This window comes from Poecilia reticulata, chromosome 10 (genome assembly GCF_904066995.2).
Source record: "Poecilia reticulata chromosome 10, P_reticulata-male-v2, whole genome shotgun sequence".
Lineage (NCBI taxonomy): Eukaryota > Metazoa > Chordata > Actinopteri > Cyprinodontiformes > Poeciliidae > Poecilia > Poecilia reticulata.
In genome coordinates this window covers 23,964,748-23,984,475 of record NC_088839.1, presented here as the reverse complement: position 1 = coordinate 23,984,475, position 19,728 = coordinate 23,964,748, and the positions used below count along the sequence as shown (strand labels likewise).

Genomic DNA, 19,728 nt, shown 5'->3' with positions numbered 1-19,728 from the left:
GGTAAGATAAAGCAGTGGGAACACAGAGGTCCAAATATGTTGCTTTTATAGGGAGGAGCTGTCCCATTCATCATGTGCTGTAACACCCAGAGCTCTAGGGAAGCCCTGTCCATAAGTCAGCACAGGGCAGGTAGTGTCTGCTCTGCCAGATAATAAAGTGAAGATGGAACCTTTGACTGAAACAAATTGAAAAACAGGTAAAAATAATCAGTCGAAATGGGAAAATGTTGGTATTTCCCACTATTTGTTAACTCTGACTGTAGTTTTGTATTTGAAATTGTTTCCATAATTGGTTTTCCTTGTTCCCTTCTGGAGGTCAAGCTGGTCAGTTTCACACCTGGGCTTTTTTTTTACTCCACAGCTGTGTTGTGGTAATAGATGGACACTTTGGTTTAAATAGTCTTACAAACAAGCAAGGCATTCATTCTCAGATGAAGACATCTAAATGATGTGGTGCGTTTGCTGCAGAAGCCATGCAGCTTTTTAAATGTGGAAGAATGAGGAACACATTATGACTGTGTGAGTTTTGACAATTAGAGGATACAGCTTGATTTTTATTGATCAAACCAGAGGTCAGATTTGAGCATCATTTTTCTCTCCAGTCCAGAGAAAACTGCAGATTGTTTTCATTGTTTTCGTTTTCCTTAGCATTTGTAACCGGGCTCTTGGCTGCTATTGTGTTGGTTTTAAATGGCAAGTGTTTTTTTACACAAAATATAACAAAAATGAACATCATCCAAATAATGTTTAAACACACAAGTAAATGTTCAGCTGTAGAAATAACCAACAAACCTGTAGCATGGAACACAAACCCTGCATTTCCACAACGGGAATATAAATTCAGTCAATTTATTCACCTACAATTATTTAACTACCACTGCTAAGAAGCAAAATACAAAAACAAGAATAATTTAAAAGGTTCAGATCTTTTATTTGAATTAGTGCTCATTAGTTGATGTTAATTACTAATTTAGTGTCGAGATTGTTCAACCAGCTGAAATTGGATCCACTAGATCAGACGACTTCTATAAACAGTTTCCTGTCACTTAGATGACACAAACAAAATATTGACTATTAGAAGCAACTCTAGAAAACCACAATTCTGACTTTTCCTTTAATCTTAGATTTTTCTCAGGATCTTTTAATAATTATTACATTTCATTTTTCTTTATTAAGGAAGAATTGTGGTTACATATTTTTCATGTAACCACAAAAAAAATTCTGTTTATAATCTGGATGGAAAAAAAAAAAGACAGAGACACAATTTTAGTTTTCAGAAATCAGCTTTAATAACAAAGTGGTTATTAATTTGTACCATTCTCCATTACATATTCCATGGAAGGACAGTCTTCATAACCATTTTGTTTTCCCCCCAAGTTCTAAGCATACAAATAACCTCAAAATGTTAAAAATATAAATGTTTCTTAAGACAATAAAACATACTCGGTGACAAAAGGAAGGTAGGCAGGGATACGGCAGCTTACGCATCGCGGTCAGACAGGGTTAGTCAACAAAAATAAGCTTTGCTTGTTGATTCAGCCGCAGCCGAACTTCATCAAATCACCAGCAAAGTCTATCAAAGTGGGAAGAAGTGGATAGAAGTGGATATGTGGCAGCTGGTAACTGTTTACCAGAAGACATGCTTAGCAAATAGTTCACTCTGTTAGCGGCAATGTTGCCTTTACAAATCTTGGAACAAATCTTTCCTTTGTCTGCGCAGAGTATCTTGTAAAGTGCTCGGTCAGTGAGTGACTAGGAGCCTCAGAGTTGACCTTTGCACTTCATACCCCTGCCTCCTCACTTGTATGAGAACCATCAGCATTCAGTGGCGTGTAAAACTGTTAATTCCCCTTGAATTTATTCACAATTCATCACTTTAAAACCACAAACTTTCCTGCATTTAATTTGGATTTTATGCGACAGGCCAACATAACATGCTAGTTCGTATTTATGAAAGCGGATATATGGATTTAAACTGCAGCTTCAACTCTTTTGTAGCTTCTCATGTATTTTCCTTAGAAGAAAAGCATCCCCACAGCATGATGCTGCCATATGTTTGGTGCGTTATACATTAATTGGGTGACTTCTGAAGGCAATTTTTTGCAATGAATTGTATTTAAGAGTGTTTCTCTAAATACAACACCAATTAGCGTTGTTACAGATCCTTCCTTCTACACTGGTCACAGGGCATCCTTAAAAAGTTTTAAATAAAATGTTGTAAATATATATTTTAAAAAGGCAAGTTTACTTTATATTAATTATAGGTCCATATTATGACAGGACTATTTAATTGTATATTTTTTCCAAGCGGTACTTTTTTCTGTCAGGCTAAAGTTTGAGTCATGAACATCTTCATTGCGCTTTGTGACTCGAGGTAGTTGAAGCTAACGCTAACTAGCTCTGCTAGATAGCTAACTGGCTATCAAGGTTATTTATGAATTTATCATCTTTTTGAACATTTCTGTCGTGATTTAATTCGTGATGGTCTTTAAAAAGTTCTGAAGTTGAGATGGTGTAACCTGAAGAAACATACCTTCTGGTATTTATACAGTTCTATCTTCATATAGCCAATTGTAAAAATTCCTTTTCTTAGAATCGGATTATTTTTGGTAATATAGTATTTTATTTTTAAATTCTGTCCTTACTGTATCAGTTTTTTGTTTTGTTTAAAGTAACCATTCCAATGAAATGCTCTGAAGTTTGTGGTTTTAAATGTGAAACATGTCTGGTGTCATAAATACCCAAAGGTTATCATCATCAGCTGAGGTTTGTTAGTGACGAGCACAAAGATGAAGGTCTGATTGGCTGTTTTTCACACGACTATAATGGATCAGTTCAGGTTCGTCAACCTGAAAGGCTCCAGCTATTACTTTCTATTAAAACACGATGGGATGAGGAGACGACAATCACAGCTACGATGAGGGATGTTTTCTCCTAGGAATGTCTTAATTTGACGTTTAGCAAAGTTTTTCTGTCCTGCATGATGTCGAATTTCCCCAGCTTTCGGTTTGTGAAGCTGCTTTTGGTTGCAGGAAACTATTACAATAACTATTAATTACTCTACTTGTTTAAAAATGTTTTTTTTTTAGATGATAAATACATAACTTAAAATCACAACAAATCTACTTTAAAAACTGGTCATCAATATTGACCAAAATGACTTTTTATGGTGTCTGTACAGCTTAAAGGCTAATTGAAAAGAACTTTCAGGGTTAAAGGAGTTTTTGAGCCAAACTGAATAATTAAAATGCAAAAAACCTGCGTGTTTTTGCAGATAAACATCCAATATCATGGCAGCTCTGTGTTGCTGGAGGACTGATCTAAAAAAAAAAAAAAAACAGGTCTTATTCGAAGCTTAAAATTGCCCAGGTGTGGTGTTGCGAGGAACAAAGGGTGAGAAGCGATTACAGAGAGGAAATCACTTCTTTTGACAGCGCATCTCTATCACTGCTGTGTACAACACGTCCTCAAAACTGCCGCCACCGCAGAGTCCCTTATCCAGAAAACTCATTCTCGACGCTTTCGCTCTGTGACGGCTCCGACCTGATATTCAGCTCAGAGTTATTGTCTTCTTAAATATGCAGACTGCGCGGAGCGTTGTGGGCGCACCTCGAGCCGAGATGATGTGTAAAATTGCATTTTTTTAGATGCGCGCGGGCAGAGGGAGGGGAGGCTCCGTGAAACAGACGCATCACAAGCGGCGCTGGCAGATTGTTTAAATGAAAAACCTCCATCTATCCAGCCCAGGAGTCGAGACCACTGCATCCCATTTGGTTCCTGTTCGGATTACTGGGGCGGCATGAGGCGCGCAGGCACACGAAGCCCAAAGCAAAGTTATGCTAAAGTAACTTGTGTCATGGTAAAAGGGTCACTTATGTCATTAGTGCTCAGGAACCGGAAGGCATTTGGAGACTCGCTCGCTAAGACAAGCATCATCCGGCCTGCTGTGGCCCTCCGTCTGTAATTCTGGTCATGCCCCGTCTCCATGTGGATTTAATGGTTGTTTTTAGTAGCATCTGCTTACAGTCTAGTGAAGTGAGGGGGACAGAGCCGCCCTTAGCGTGAATATATGAATAAATAGTTTACATTGAAATGTGAAAGTGGGTCCTTGCAAAGAAATGAACCCATGGTCTTTCTGCAAGAGGAGAGCTCAAACGGTGTTGGAGATCCAGCAGAAGTATCCGCGATTGCTGGAAACCTGCCGATTCTCGTTTCTGTCTAAGAGACAGAAATGAAACTGTCTTAACATTAAACTATTTCTTAGAAACATCCCTAGTGTTAAAAAACACAAAAAAAGGGAAATTCTCCAGTGTGGCCATTATTTTATAAGAAATAAATCTGCTGTTAGAGAGTTAAATAGCTGCAATAAATAATTATGGAAGACGTTGGTCCCTGTGTTGGAGCACAATTTGATGCCCTACACATAGAAATGTTTTCTATACTTAAGAATTATAAAAAAAAAAAATTTATAGTTAGATTATATTATGTGTTTTGAAAAGACAAATTACCCAGGATATTACTGTAATTATAACAGGCCTGTGACGTATTTGGTGAAAATAAAAGGCGGTGGTGTGAACTCAGGGTTGAGTTTGGTCATGACATCGTTGTTTTTACACCATACAAAATTAGAAAATAAATGCTTAAAGTCAAATGTAAAATGATATGATTGTAGATTAACAAAGGCTCCCACATACTTGTGTGTACTTCCTGTCGCACAGAGTTCACATGGAACTGTTTTAAATGTGACGGTGAGCCGATGAGGTTGAAAGCCGGTGCCAACTTGGGGACAAAATGGAGTCAGAATTTGAAGAGTGTCTGACATAAGAAATGAGAAATATAGTATGTTGCATTAATGAGGGAATATGAAGGAAAACGTTACACCTGATGTTTGTCGACAGTACGAGTATGTGGGAGCCTCAACTCTAGAGGGCCGTTCTGTCGTGATCACTCAGCGTGGACGATGGTGGCAGGAGTTCGCCCCACAATCTGCGTTCGATCCCCGGCAACCCTCAGCTTGTGGGCAGATGTGGCTACTCTCCAGTAGCTTGCTGCCATCAGTATGTGTGTGAATGACTGTAGTGTGAAGGGATTTGGGTCTCTAGACTCGATACAAGTACAAGCCATTTATCATTTGAAATGTAACACAAAACAATAAAAAATAAAATGTAGTTTGTTTTTTTTTATTTTAAGTTTATTCCATGTTCATTTTAAAATACCTCTGAGTTAGTGAAACTGGCTGATTTTATTAACAACTTCCAGTGTGAGGAGTGTTGTTCTAGTGCACTCATAAGATAGAAATGGATTCTGCAGGATTATAATTTAGTATCTAAGGGAGCAGTCATAGTTTTCGCACAGCTCAATTTTCTAAACTCCCCCCCCAGCCTTGTTGTTGAAAAAGTGCCATAAACACGTAATACCTTTTGAACATTGAGGTGTGCCTTGTTGAAACCCTGTGTGACCTAAAGAGAGGTCTGAGTGTTCATGTTTTGTCCCCGACAGAGACCTGGCTGCATTTAAAAATGTCAGCCTCTAATGGTAACAGCAAAACTAACCTCAGGACACAAATCGGCACCTGCAGGGTAAAAGTGAGATTACACAACATTAAATCAACTAAAATGTCTTGCAGTTTGAATGTCAGTGAGTCACGTGCTCTGTGTTGGTGCAGACAGCCGCCAGATCCTGTGGCTTTGTCGGAGTGCGAAGACGCAGTTATTTCTGAACAAAGGACCTTAAATGTGATAATATTACACTGTTCTCTCTTCCTTTAAGACTTGCAGTTTCCATTTAAAGGACAGCTGTCCGTGTTCCTCCACACAAGCATGCAGTTTTCAGAAGTCCATCTTGGCTGAATGTCTCTCTGCAGCATACTGTTATGTTTCTCCTGTCAAAGCTGTGAGTTAATTGAAGCGTTTGGATTAAAATGTAGGTTTAAACCTGGAAATTAACAGCTTTTTTAACATGTTTTCAGTTCCAAAAAGCAAAATAAATCTTTAAGCAATAAAAAAAAAAAAAAAAGCATACAATAAATATGTAGCGTGTCCAATAAAGACTATAAATGTCCGGTTATTCCGTTCTGTAGGCAGTTTTCCATACTTGGTGCTGGGTAAGCCACAGTGAGGGAGGTGGTCTATCCCTCCTGATGTCTTCCTCATCTTCTCCTCCTCCTCATCATCGCAGGCCTCTTTGGCACTTATCTAGGGTCTTGTAGTAGACGCGGGTAATCATCGAGCTTGGTGATTTGGGTTGTGGCGTGAGCGAGACCTTTCGAGGGCTGCACGGCGGTTGTCTGTTCAAGAAGAGATGGGAGGGAAAAACAAACAAGTGAGACTGGAAAAGAAGGAGAAAGGGCTACACTGATTCATGATTGGCAGAGGAGCTGAACTACATAAAAAACTGTACAGAGAAACTAAAAGAGGGGAGCGGAGAAACGAGGCTGATTTAGAGCAAAGCAGCAGGGGAGGACGGAGAAGCGAGGAGCTGCAGGAGCGGAGGGTGCTTGTGTCTGGTACCGTAGTAACTCCCTTCATCTCCTGATTCTGGCTTCTTCATAAGAGACCCTCAGCTGTCCTCGCATCAGATGTGACATATGCACAGCAAATCAAGGAAATGTAGGGAAACATACAAACAAAAGAGCAGGGACAAAGAGGATGACACACGAAGGGTGTTTTTCTGTTAGCATCAGCTTGTTACTGCCAGTGTGGATCCTCTTATCTGACCTAAGACGATGCTGTATGGGGCGTTAGAAAAACTTCAGCACCTCAGCTCACTTTCGAAGCAAATTTCTCTCCAACTGTGAGCACTTTAACAATTGCTTTACAATTGAACTTCACATTTTGTCACATTAAAACCACTGACATCATTGAGTCTTTTATATGAAAGATCAAAACAAGGCTGTGTTCAACTACAGTGGATCGGAAACAAAGTTGTTGCAAGTCTTTTGGAGTAAATATCTGCCTGCTTTTCACATCTAGAGACTAAAGTTTCTGCCCTTTCTTCTATGAAGATAGGAGAGAAAATGGAGATGCTTCTATCTAATCAAAGGGTCTGCAACTCCAGTTGTCCATTGCCGGTAGCCGTGTTTCCAATTTTTTTTTCTTATATGCACATTTTAAAGTATCACATAAGAAAACTATGACGGAAATTCAAAACAACTTCCTCAATTTTCCAAAAAACGTTTTTATGCTCACTTGTGGTGGTTTTAGGCTTTTGCAAAAAAAAAAAAAAAAAAAAAAAAGGAGAGATGGAAACATATTTGCCAACCAAGTTCTGATGCTGCAAACTTTCCCAGCCACTGGTGGTTCTGCCTCACTGGAGGCAGGAAACTCTGAGAAATGTCTAAATCCAAACCTCCAGCTCAGAGGTAAGTATTTTTGCGATGTGTGGTCCATGTTAGTTTGCAACCTCTACGTCTTGTTAATTACACCCACTCTCTGTGGAGCCCGTTTGATTTGCTCCAAAGCTAGTAGATGGAAACACACCAAATTTGTATTTTCTTTCTTTTTTTGCAACATTTAAAATGTTTGCTTAAAATTCACATAATGGAAACACATCCATTTTCTTCCGGATACATCCCTGCTCCCACACACTTAAATCAAAAGGCTGAATTTTCTCCTTATCGTCTTAGCAACTTTTGGAAAGTAATTCCAGTGTGTTGGAGCAGGGAGACCTTCAAAGGTTGCAGGGCAACGGCACTAGAGGACCGGAGTTGCAGACCCTGATCTAAACCTTTTCCAACCATGAACATCAAACAGGTTTTCTAAAAGGGTTTGATGGTATGAGACAGATTGATGGTCAAAAAATACCATCAATCTGTCTCATTTGAGAGGAGAACAGATTCAAGATTTCTAAACATTAAAGCCTTCGTGTTGATCTAAAACACAAAATCCTGATTAAAAATAAATAAATCATTGCAATTTGTGGTTGTGCGGAAAATGTTTAAAAGTTCAAGCGTAATAGTTTCGCAGGCACTATAAGCAGCGACAAACATTTTCCTTGAGGTGAGAAATAAGCGACAGTTGAACTCTGGGGATTTTGTGTTGCCAGGTTCATGACAAAGTCATACAAATATTTCCTCCTCTGCCATCCAACCGCGGCTGCCCAGAAATGCCCAGGACATCCTTCGGGCAGCCAGGTGGCAGGTGGGGCTGGACGGAACCAAGAAGCCGAGCCACAAAGACGACCGCAGGCACACCCACGCAGGACTCCTGGTATTTCCAAGCGTGCCGCTGCCAACGCGCCCATTACTCAGTGCTCTGCTGTGAGGTGCCAGGCGTCCGAGGCTGGGCGTTGGTTAATGGCGCTCGTTCCATCCATCATGTCAGGTAATGAGCTGAGAGCGAAAGCGATGGCTGGGAGACGTACACAAACAAGACCCCGCATTCACAGCGGCGAACAGAAAGCAGTCCCTTCTTCAGGGTTGGATACAAAGCATCATGCAGATGGTGCACAGGAGGAGAGAGGAGGAGGGAGGGAACAGAAGGAGGAACAGGAAGACATTTCAAGATGTAAGAAAATTAATCGAGGTTCTGTTGTCTCTCTGCTTCTTCCAGCCAAACGCACGTTTACGCCGATGTATGCTAGCGTGAGAGCTAACGTGTTCTGGCAGTGTGTCCAAACACATCACAACTACTTATCCATGCACTCATTTCGTTCTGTCCACAGGTTACGCTTCACTCTGTGAGCACGACTTATGAAACCTTCCTCCATTCACAACAAGCTTTCACAGCACACAAAAAAGGAGAATTGAGGGAAAAAAAAATTGGGACAGTTTTAAAGAAAAATGAATAAAAGTAGATCATCCACAATTTATTTCTGCCAATCATTTACGAGTCCAGCTGCTGTAGCCTCATTTCTGGGAGAGCAGTCGCCTTTAACCTCTCAGAGGAGCTCGGAAAACAGAGCCTGGGTCTTTGGAGGCGTTCATCTTGAACTACATTTAATCCAGTAAACAGGATGATGGGAGGGTAGAAAGACCAACTGGGACTTTACAGAGCAGGACAAGTAAATAAAGACAAACTGGATCAATCTGGAATTAAAAATACTAAAGTGGGATTTCGATTATTTTCCCCTTCATTTTATACCTTGGATGTTTTTTTTTTGGAAGGTTTATGAATTACTCAAACAAGATGTTGCATATTCTGGGTTTTATCTGGGTCAATAATGTGCCATGTCTTAAATAGAGTTGGCCTCAATGGGGATAAGAACCATAATTCATGGAAATAGGGTGACAAAGAACTCCAGCATCTTGGCATTTTAGACTTTTTGTTTTGTTTTTCCTTGTCCCACAAACTGAGACGATGGCCAACGTTCTGGACTTTACAAAAATAGATGGCATCATTTTTGTAAAGAATGTTAGATAGGAGTATAAAACAGGGGATTTTAAGAGACCTTTAAATGAATTATGCTGGGAGGAATGGGCCAAAATTCCAGCAAACTATTATAAAAGGTTTTGGGCAGGCAACCCAAAACGCTTGACGGTTTAAAAATAATTTCAATTTTTTTTTGCCCTGATAAAAATACATTTGACATTTAGCAGAAAAAGTAATTGAATGTCAGATAAAGTCACACAAATTGGTATTTGTCTTTTTCCTCCAGTGTTTCTAACTCAACTGTTAACAGTCATTATTAAGGGTTGACTCTTTTTAAATAAATGTTTATTTCACTTAAGACTTCACCTTGCTGTGGTAGATTTGGCCACTGCTAATGTAAAACAAAGTCTTTAAAAAATGACATCAAGTTAAACGTGATTTCAGATAGTTTTTTGTCACCGTTTATTTCCACAATTATCTACAAAAAGGAGGCAAAACATCTGGGTGTGGCAACAAACTGACCCACAACTTTCCACGTAACGAATAATTTGTGTCTGGGCTTGGTTATTTTAGAAGGCGGCCATTTTGCATGCTGTGAAAGCTGAAAACCATTGACCATTAGAGTGACCACTTGCTGAAACCCTTCAGCAGCACTCCCTTACCGTAAGCAGTGGTTGACAAGTGCCCTTTTGGGGTTTTGAAGTCTCTTGCCTAACTGCCTAAATATACTGGGAAGCTTTTGTCAAAGACTTTGCTAAAAGGGAGAAAAACCTTCAGCAAAATGCATCTCCATCAGAGGATTCTTGAATAGCGAGCTTTTAGCTTCTCATAAAGACTTTTCTGTTCCTATCTCCAGGTGCATACAAGCCCATCTTTTCTCACCCCACATCAATCTATCACAACAACTGAACAAACAGCAACCATTTCTACTGGGAGCGAAACATTACTGCTAGCCTCTACTGAATTGAAAGCTTCAAGCACAGACACACATATAAATACACACGAACTGGTGCAGAGGGAAACAAAGTGAGGCAGGGGAAAAGGAGGACAGATCCACACAAAAGAAAAAAAAATAAAAAATTTTTTTGTGCACTGATTGCAACTCTCTACTCGCGTTGGTTTTGATGGCTTCTTTACCTGCATCTCCCAGAGGCGACATCTTTTCGAGTTACAGCAGAAGCGACACAGAGGAGCACGAGAACAGGAGAAGAAATTGACAAAAGAGGATCAGGTATTCCGTGTTACAGCAGGGGGATGTTGGCATCCCAGCACTTAATTAAGTGCTGGCTTGGCACCGTTTCACAAAATGTAGCTAAACGCACCATGGAAATCAGCAGTGGTGGGTGGAAGGAGGGCAGAGTCACTGACACGCAGACATGCACAAATGCATACCATCTCTTTCGCTGTCACACACTTGAGAAAATGAATTGTTCCTTAAATTAACTTCAGTGTGAAATCTCTCTCTGTGCGTTGCTTTGAGGAATTCACACACGCACGCCTCTGCTTCTAAAAGAGGAGAATCTCTGCATGTACATCATGACGACCCAGACCACACGGGAGAAAAATAAAAGACCTTGAAGTCAACCTTTTCCTCACAATTGCCTCCAGTAAGTCTCTGTCTTGTGCTATGATAGATGTTATGAGATTCCGTAACAGATTATGTGTCTTTATGTCCTTTGTGTTCCTGCCATCTTTTGCTAATTGCACTGAATTACATCATGACGGTGTTCAGCGGTGTGCAAAAGGAGGAAATCCAGCCACTCGTCTATCAGACGCGTTCAGCTTGAGGTGCTGGAAGGAATTACCTCTCCTTGGTCAGAGCAAACAGGAAGACTTCAGAGGGATTACGCCGGGGTGGTTAAATACAGCAGGCTCTGGGCAAACATCTAAATACGGCTCACTTATTGATCAAGGTCAAATAATCAAAAGGCTGAAGCAGCTTCAGACGGGAGAGGCTGAGCCGCGCGCTGCAGCTGCCGCACAGTTTCCGAGCACTCCGCCGTCTTTTGTGTTAAACAAGTGAACAGTGACTTCTCTGACAGCATCGCTGTCTTTGTGTGATTTCTCAGAGTCGCTTCACGCCTCACTTTGTGACAAGTTGAAACATAATAAAGGTGATTAAATCTCAGCATGTAGTGTTTGCTCCCTGGCTAAGAAGAAAAGCATCTGTAGCAAAAGCAACAGGAACAGTCACAACCTTCTGTCGTCCCCTTTTTTATCTCCCCCGCCCCTCCCCTCCTGACAAGCAGCCTCTGAGCTACAGAGTAATGCAGTGCCCCTCGCTGGAACAAGATATGTTGGATAAATGGGATGCACATGGAGCGCTGCTACTTCTTCCTTCTAAAACATATAGACACGGTGTTTTAAAACTTTATCTTGGCAAACACAGCCTGTTGAGTGGTGAGAGGTGTCAGTGAGGCTTTTCTATTTTATGGTACAGGCCAGCCGTAGATTTATCACACAGCACACAGACCAGCTATGCAGTGGGATTAAGGCTGTGTCCATGGCAAGATTCTATGGCGATTTTTATGTCTTTTCCAACAATCTTAAGGACGCCCCAATTATCAGGATGGGTCTTAAGATAATCTCATGAGATGTTCATGTTTTATGTGATAATTGTGATCTGGAAAGATGTTGGGAATGCTCGGATCTAAAATCAGGAACATTAAACACGTTGGATTGTCTTGGCTTGAGCGAGGTGTGTGAATGTGAAGTTAGCCAATCAGAGGCTGGGTGATGGAAACACAGAGGGGAGTCTAAGGGAGCATTCACAGCAGCCCTGTTTAGTCTGTTTTATTCAAACTTTACTTTGTTAAAAGTAAAAATCCTAAAAAAAAATCCAGTTTGTTTCAGGAAACTGTGTGAATGCAGACTCAAACTCCGACACGTGTCAAAAAAGTGAACTCTGGCCCGCCTGAAAACGTAGGCCTCAGTTTGGTGAATGAACCAAAGTTATTTAAAAAAATATACTAATTCACAGAAACATTTCTAAATTGGATATGCAACTCCTCGGTTGAACTACCAACTTTAAGACAGGTTATAGGTTGCATTTGTCCTAAAATTTCTAAGTAGTACACAAAGTCATCTTCAGTGGTTTTTCTTCCATTTGTCACACCAACTTAGGCCATTTGTTGCCACATGAGGTAGTCTCTTGTACAGATAAGCTATTTATGTTTTGCTGTAGTATTTGATGTTTGTAAATCCCAAAAGCAGAACAATGGGAGGTGTAAATATCACTGTTTCAATTGTTTTTTACTGTCTGTGTTATGAGAGATTCAATAAATATAAATCAATTTGAAAATCTGACTAAATGATCTTATTGTGCTGCGTTACTCTGATTGTGAAGTGTCATGAAAATGTGTTTTTTTTTCAGTACCAGAATATTAGTATTCAAGTTATAACAGCTCCTAAAAATACTGTCCAGGATGGTGTTTCCACAGCCCAATCAAATCATTTCTGGAGACGTGTTCAGTCTGATTTTCTGCACCTCAAAGTTGCTTCCCGACGTCTACGAAGAGAGATGGTCTTCCATAGTTTGCTGCAAGCAAAGGCTGTCATGTTTTTGTAAAGTGAAAAGTGAATTCGGCTTTTTTGCTGTTTGTCCAACATAAAACAAAGTGAACAAACAAACAGTCAACCTTTGTAGCAGCTGCATTACAAAAACCAATTTTACAAATCTGATTTTTCTCATAAATACTTGAAAAACTCGTGTCAAATCCTTTTCTGTGTTACCAGGCACCAAATTGCATCACTTATCAGCACATCAGTGCTGCTTTCAGAAAGAAGCATTCTCTCATCCAGCCGCAGCAGTCCCCCCACACACACACACACAGGCGCAAAAAAAAAGATGGAGTCACAACTGAAGTGTTGGCGTTCAATAAATGTGATAGTACGCAAAAAGGCCAATCCTCTGTCATTAGAATGGATACCACACTTTAATTCAAAATTTACTGAATTTATCAGTAGAGCATTAATTCAGTTTGGTAAAACAGAGTGGGGAAAAAAGAATAATTTGACAGTCATGTTGGCAGAGACCAAGCTCTCCTAATAATTAGCTACCATATGCCTATAACATTCACTGAAACACTGGGTGGTGAAAATCTAAAAGCTTTATAAAAACACTTGTGATCTTGTTTCAACAAATCCATAAGCTCCTCTCTCCAGCCATCCAGCACTCTGGAAATTGAAATAATTGATAGATACAGAGCAGGAAAAGCAGCAAGATGACTGCAAAGTTTATTTTCGGCAGCTGTTTCCTCACTTTCTCATGTAAACAAGTTCTTTCTGTTCATATGAAGATGAAGTTCAGACGGAGAAGAAAAATCATAGAATTAGAAGGCAACATAAGCATCCTTATATTCGACTCTAGAGCGGCGGTGCCTGCAGCTGCCGTGCAACCAAACCTGCACAGATATTGCTATGATGGAGGGATTATCATTAGTAAATGTTTCCCTGCGTCCACAGGGGCAGATTGATCAAGCTGCCTTATATTGTAGTCAGTGAAATGAGGAGAGTTTCCCTGTTAGGGAACATAATACATCCAATAAACGCCAGCACACAGAGCAAAATCTGTTAATAGCTGACAAAACAACAGTGGCTCCTACAACACCATTATGATCTCAAAACACACACCGCCAACATCTTAAGAAATTCATTTTGCCTTCACTCGAGCATGCTTTCAACATCACAGAAAATCTGCCCGTACAGTTTAGGGACTGGAGCACAATCCAACATTTCAATAGAGCTTGAACTCTTATTCTCGGCTTTTAGAAGCTGTACTCTACAGTGGTATTTTTCTTCCTGTCAGTTTCAGACTGTAACAAAAGAAATAAAATGGCAATCTTGCTTTAAATAGTGACAACATTTGCTTTGCCTTTTGGAGCTAACTTTCTTTGTTGTAGTGGCAAACCATCAAGGTTGTGAAGGCACTCAGAGGAAACCCTCGGTGGGTCAAGGTCCAAAACAGAAACCCTGACATCCTTCTCCCAAGTGAGACACCAAATCGTTCTAGCCTTCTTGTCTATTCACTGTCAATAAAAGTAGTTTTTAAGCTAGGAGTAAAATTAGCCAATAAGCAACTCGTTATATTTGTTGTTTTGCTTATCTATTTGGGGTATTTAAAATGTCTTCCAGTTCCAATGCACATGTTCGTTAGAAATGTAAGTTTATTGATCTTTGAGAAAATGAACTTGCATTTTTATGACATATTTGAAAATGGTCTCGAAGCAACAATATAACTTCTGGGAAAATGTATTGTTCAGCAGAATTTGTTATTGTGACAGGCCTACTCTTGTGTACAAATTTTGTTTCTGCTACAATTTTGGCGTATTCTACACCCTTGTGTCCAACCTTGGCCAGCTGAAATTAATGATGGTGCAACTTCAGACAGATAAATCTGATCTCCCAATCATATGTAGTTTTTTTAGTACCTGGACATCTCTCCATGTTTTCACAGACTGAGACCTTCAATGATTCTGAAAATGGCAGCAGATTTTTATCCAGTTTAGGAAATTGGGACAAGAACAAGGCAGCCATTGTAAACAAAACAAACAAACAAAAAAAAACCCCTCCAATATATAGAGCTCTTTTCAAGTTGGACTTGTGCAAAAACTGACTTTGGCTAAAGAGAGGGGCTGCTCGAATTGGAGAAATAACAGTTTGGACCGAGAAGGCTGCAGGAATTGGACAGACTTTGACACTCTTAGCTGTTTATCTAAAAATGCATGAAAACACTAAAACACAGGAGTTTATATAAGTACCAATTATTGACAAATTCGTCCAAACGGACAGACGGATGGATTTTGTTTTCAAGTGCCATCTGTGATGAGTAAAACAGTTTATATTCTGGCTGCAGTGGTTTTACAAGCGGGTTCTTCCCACTCTGTTCCCATACACACATACACTTGTTGCATTATAGTTGAAGAGTTCTCTTCAGACTCGTCTGGATGTCCACATTATCCGTTTTATGAGCTGCCGGCACGGAAACAACACCAGGCTGTGATTCTGGGCCGTGACACATAAAGGGTTAAATTGAGAGGATAGTGGGGCGTGGTGCCACTGCAGACAAACTCCAACCAGTCATAGATGGTGGAAAACATTAGCCTTCTCTCCACACAAATTTCGTCTTCTTTGTAAAACTCCCTGTCTTAGTTTCTCTTTGAGTCCTTTTCGGTTAAATGTGCGATATACCTGTAGCCAGTGATATTTTTAAAGCTGTGTAATTTACATGAGTGGGCTGCCGAATGTCATGGGATCTGAAAGTGAGGAGGCTGCAATCTGTGTTTCTCTATGCAGAATGTCATAGCAGGCAGGGGTGATCAGGCTGAAAGAGGAAAATGTTTAAGACAGGTCTGGATAAACATGCTTAGGCAAGATGCAGAAATTCTCCCACTTGCCATGTTTCTCTCCCCTTCTTCTCTTTTTTAATCCCTCTTATTACTGACATTTCCTCCAGTGTTTACAGCAAAAAAAAAAAGCTGTCCGCTTGTGATTTCAACGCTCATGAAGCACAGGAACCATGCAGAATTTCAGCTGAAAACGGACACTACATCCTGCAGTATTATGCCATTCAGCGGTTGTGTTTACGAGCTCACATTCATGTTTGACAGTCTGTATACAGAATTTGGAAAAAAATATGTTTAAGTGGCAGCATTTTGAGATAAATGGTAACAAGGAGAGTTTAGCAGAGAGCAGGGTGGTCATAACACATGGGATTGGCTTTGACAGCTCAAAGGATTTGCCTCCATCACCACACTCTATCTGCTTGAGTTCTGGGATGGTGCATACTTGGCTATAGCGCTGAACCACTCATTATAAATGGAGGTATTCAGGTGAGGTTTACTCTTGTGCATCACAGTCAAAATGTTTATTTGAGCCTAAGATAAACAAAAGGATGAGATGCCAAACTGTTTCATTACAGTGGGCCTCTGGTATTTATGAAGGTCAGGGACCACAGCTGCCTGCAAAAGATAAAACCTACAAATACTTGGGATTCCCTGTAAAATGCTTATAGCTGCCCATTTTTGTAGTTCAAACACCACATATACCTTAATATGCATTAATATACACAGCAAAAGCTGCCTTTGCTCTTCGGGATCCAGCCAATGAGCGCCAAGGAAAATAAACGGAGTGCCTGGATTGGTTGCCAGCCAATGTCGCGTCAACTAGCATTCACCACTGTGTTAATACTACAAAATACCATCAAACTGAACAAAACAACATCTAATGAGAATTTTGTGGCCTATTTTCATATTTCTGTAAAGCTTTAATCTAAGTCCTTGAGTGTATTTCCTGAAGGTTTCCAACTTTTATTAGTCCAAATGTAAGATAACAAGCAAATTGAAAGCTCAAGAGAATAAAAAAGAGCACCCTTGCTGTACTTTGTTTTTTGCTTAGACTCTTGGTTTCTACAGCAGTTTATATAAACTACAACCATGCCTCCACATGTCACAGAAAATAATTTTCTTTCAAGGAATTTGTTTCACAGGCTATTTTAAGCAACTCCGTTATTGCAAATATACTTCTTTTCACTTGGTTAAAGCATCCACACTGAAAAGAGTTATCAGTTTTAGAGTGTGTTCACTGAAAAAGCTTGAATTTCACAGTTAATGATGAGCCCGACTTGCTGCATGGTTATCTGTGTCACTGATCTGTGAATGACAGTCTAGTGTAAAAGCTCTGAATGGTCAGTGTGGCTTGTGGCTATAGAAACCCATTTATTGGTCACCAGTCAATGTCTTGGCACGTCTCCATGAAGGACTGCTTTGTACTTGAGAGAAAAAGAGGATATTGATAATTTTGCCTTCCACAGGAATAAGTAGTAATCATGCACTGCTAATAAAAAGCACTTGGTTTTAGCAGCTTTTTTATCCAGAGCTTTCAGAATTGTATAAAATTAAACAAAGATAGCAAAAAACCACATTTAATCCAATGAGAAGCAAAGAAAAGCTGGCTTTGGATTTACCCAGTTATGATGGGTAAAGAGTAGGATATTACATTTTGGATAGCTACATCTGAAGGTAACAACATGAAACATGTGAAAACTGAAAAAGAATGTTGGTATTTTTTATCATCAAAGTTCCAGGCAACCCATGTACGAAATATGACCCACTTTCACCGATTAAAAAAAAGTTGCGGGCCTCAGATTTTTTCTTTTCCATTCCACCAGCAACGCTTAGCTTCTCTTACCTTTTTATTACCTCAACCCTGCATGGAGTGCTCCTATTGTCAGACATACTGTGCATTAATGCAGTCCTTTCACTGACACGCTTTCATATGCACACACACACAGCATTTAATGCACACTCCGTGGCTTACAATACCCCACACTGTTCCTTTCACACCTAGTGGAACGAGCTCGGTCTGAGAGTAATGCTTCCTGACTGCTCGACACTAAATGTGTTTCGGCAGAGGGCAAAATCGCTGCACATGTTCCTACACAAATGCTTTTTTTTTTTCCAGCAGGATGAAAAGTACTACTTTGCCTACTCTTTGACAGGTCTCACTGGGGACAAAACAGCAAGACCCGAAAAGTGTCTGCACCGCATGCACTTATCCACTGTGTGACAGTTGCAGGAAAAAAAGAAAATAAAAAAAATCAGTTCTCTTGAAGCTTAGCTAACTTTTGTTAGAGTTTTGATGGAAAACAATGAGCCTGGCAGTCTATGGGTACAGGAGGCTTCTTTTTTGGCGTCCCTGGTTCAAAAATCGCCTTAAAATATTGCTGCTAGACTTGATTCCTCAGTCACGGAACAATGCCTTTTGGCATTCAGGGATGCAGCAGAGGCACACACAGCCCAAATGAACAGTTATATGAAAACGCTTTTGCAATCGATCAGTGCCTGAGGCAAAACTCTCATTCATGATTGTCCTCTCAGCAGTCGAGTTTCAGGAGGCAGGCTTCAACCCAGGAATAACCATGAAAGACAACCAATATCCTCAGGAGTAAATTCTTTGAACTACTAAGCATTGCCCACCTGTTTCCCAACTGCTTGAATTTGGTTAACACTTTGACATTATCTCTCTGCTTGGGCTCAAACACTGGATCATACACTTTGCAATTCTAGTGATAGTAGGAAATGCAGAGCGTTATGCAAGAGCCGAGTGCTGCTGCAGGGAAACATCAATCTTGCAATAGCTAATACAGGCCCTGTACATATAACAATAAACCTCAATATGTTCCCAAGGGATTTTATATTACAGACCAACAATTAGTACAATATTTAAGAATTGTGTTGCTAAACCTTTGAACTCACTGGGTCTTTACTTGATTAGTGCCAAAGATTCTTGGTTGTCCTTAAACCGGAGCATTAAGCTTGTCCAGGTGTCAACCATACTGACACCTGCTCATATCAACTTGTGAGGACATGCTGCTAGAAGGAGCATGATAGAAGGTTTTTAAAGAGACAGAGACCAATTTCACAGTGTCATATATGGCTACGATGAGGTCACATTTCCTTTAAATTGTTTTTGATGTAAACAACTATTTTTATAACAACTGATGCTAACATAGTGCCATTTCATAGCACAATCAAGTAATTACAGTATGTGCCTGGAAAATACATAACCTCCCTTTAAAGATGGCTTTCTTTTTGCTCCCCTCCAATAAAGGTCAGTTTTTCTGAATCCCTTCAACTAACAGTTGTCCTGCCAACAAACTCTTCCATCTGAGCTGTGGATTTCTGCAGCTCTTTCCTCATTAAGTTTAGGTGGAGAGTTATGATGTTTTTGGATGATGGCTTGTTTGTTCACTAATATTCTCTAACAAACTTGAGGCCTTTTCACAGATGTGTCTGTGCTGAAGTTCTGCCTTTGTTTTCTCAATAAGAACATGTTACTCATTAGAGATGGTCTGAGTGAAACCTGACATCCCAGGATTTCAAATTAATCAACAATTACTCAATACTTTCAAATAAACTATTAAACAATTATTTAGTGGCCAGTCCCATAATTTACCGATTTCTCTATAGAGGCGATCAGTGTTGTCAAATATACACTTTGGATTAAAGATCTTGATTTTGGCCTTGACCAGCAGCCTGAGACCATGACCACAGGGTGTGCAGGAGCCATGGAGAGCACAGATGGGGCCTGTGGCTCAGCCCTGAGTTTCACAGGCCTACGCCAGGAGAGAGAGAAGTAATCCATCAGTCCAAGGCATTCTGGTGCCTAGGGGCATCAGTCACTGATCCTGTAAGACTGATTAGGCCTCTGCGGGAGGCCAGGCCCCCCGACAGCATGGACATCAGTGCCCGGCTTGCTCCACTGAGGCTTGATCTGAACCGTCGGAGCCAAGGCAGTGACCTGCTTCCATTTGGATTGAGCAGAGGCAGCTATGTAGATCAAAGATGTCTATGTAGAGCTAAAGTGATGTGGGGAAAATACTTTTCAAACTTTGATCTTTTGCAGCAAAATGAGGAAAAAA

The 19,728-nt window shown here is 40.2% G+C and overlaps 1 protein-coding gene across 8 annotated transcripts in view; it reads right to left on the bottom strand.

Moving 5' to 3' along the window:
* Positions 1–1,264: 1,264 nt before the first annotated feature.
* Positions 1,265–19,728, bottom strand: part of diaph2 (diaphanous-related formin 2) — a 456,529-nt gene continuing 438,065 nt past the window's right edge. For 5 of the 8 annotated variants that reach the window (XM_081611702.1, XM_081611700.1, XM_081611701.1 and 2 more), the window contains 2 exons: positions 10,446–10,467; positions 1,265–6,286 (listed from right to left, as the gene is read on the bottom strand). In XM_081611702.1, coding sequence (XP_081467828.1) covers positions 6,169–6,286; positions 10,446–10,467 — 140 coding nt within the window. In that variant the 3' untranslated portion in view covers positions 1,265–6,168. The remainder of the gene's footprint in view (positions 6,287–10,445; positions 10,468–19,728) is intronic. The other 3 variants (XM_081611705.1, XM_081611706.1, XM_081611707.1) reach the window with 1 other exon arrangement.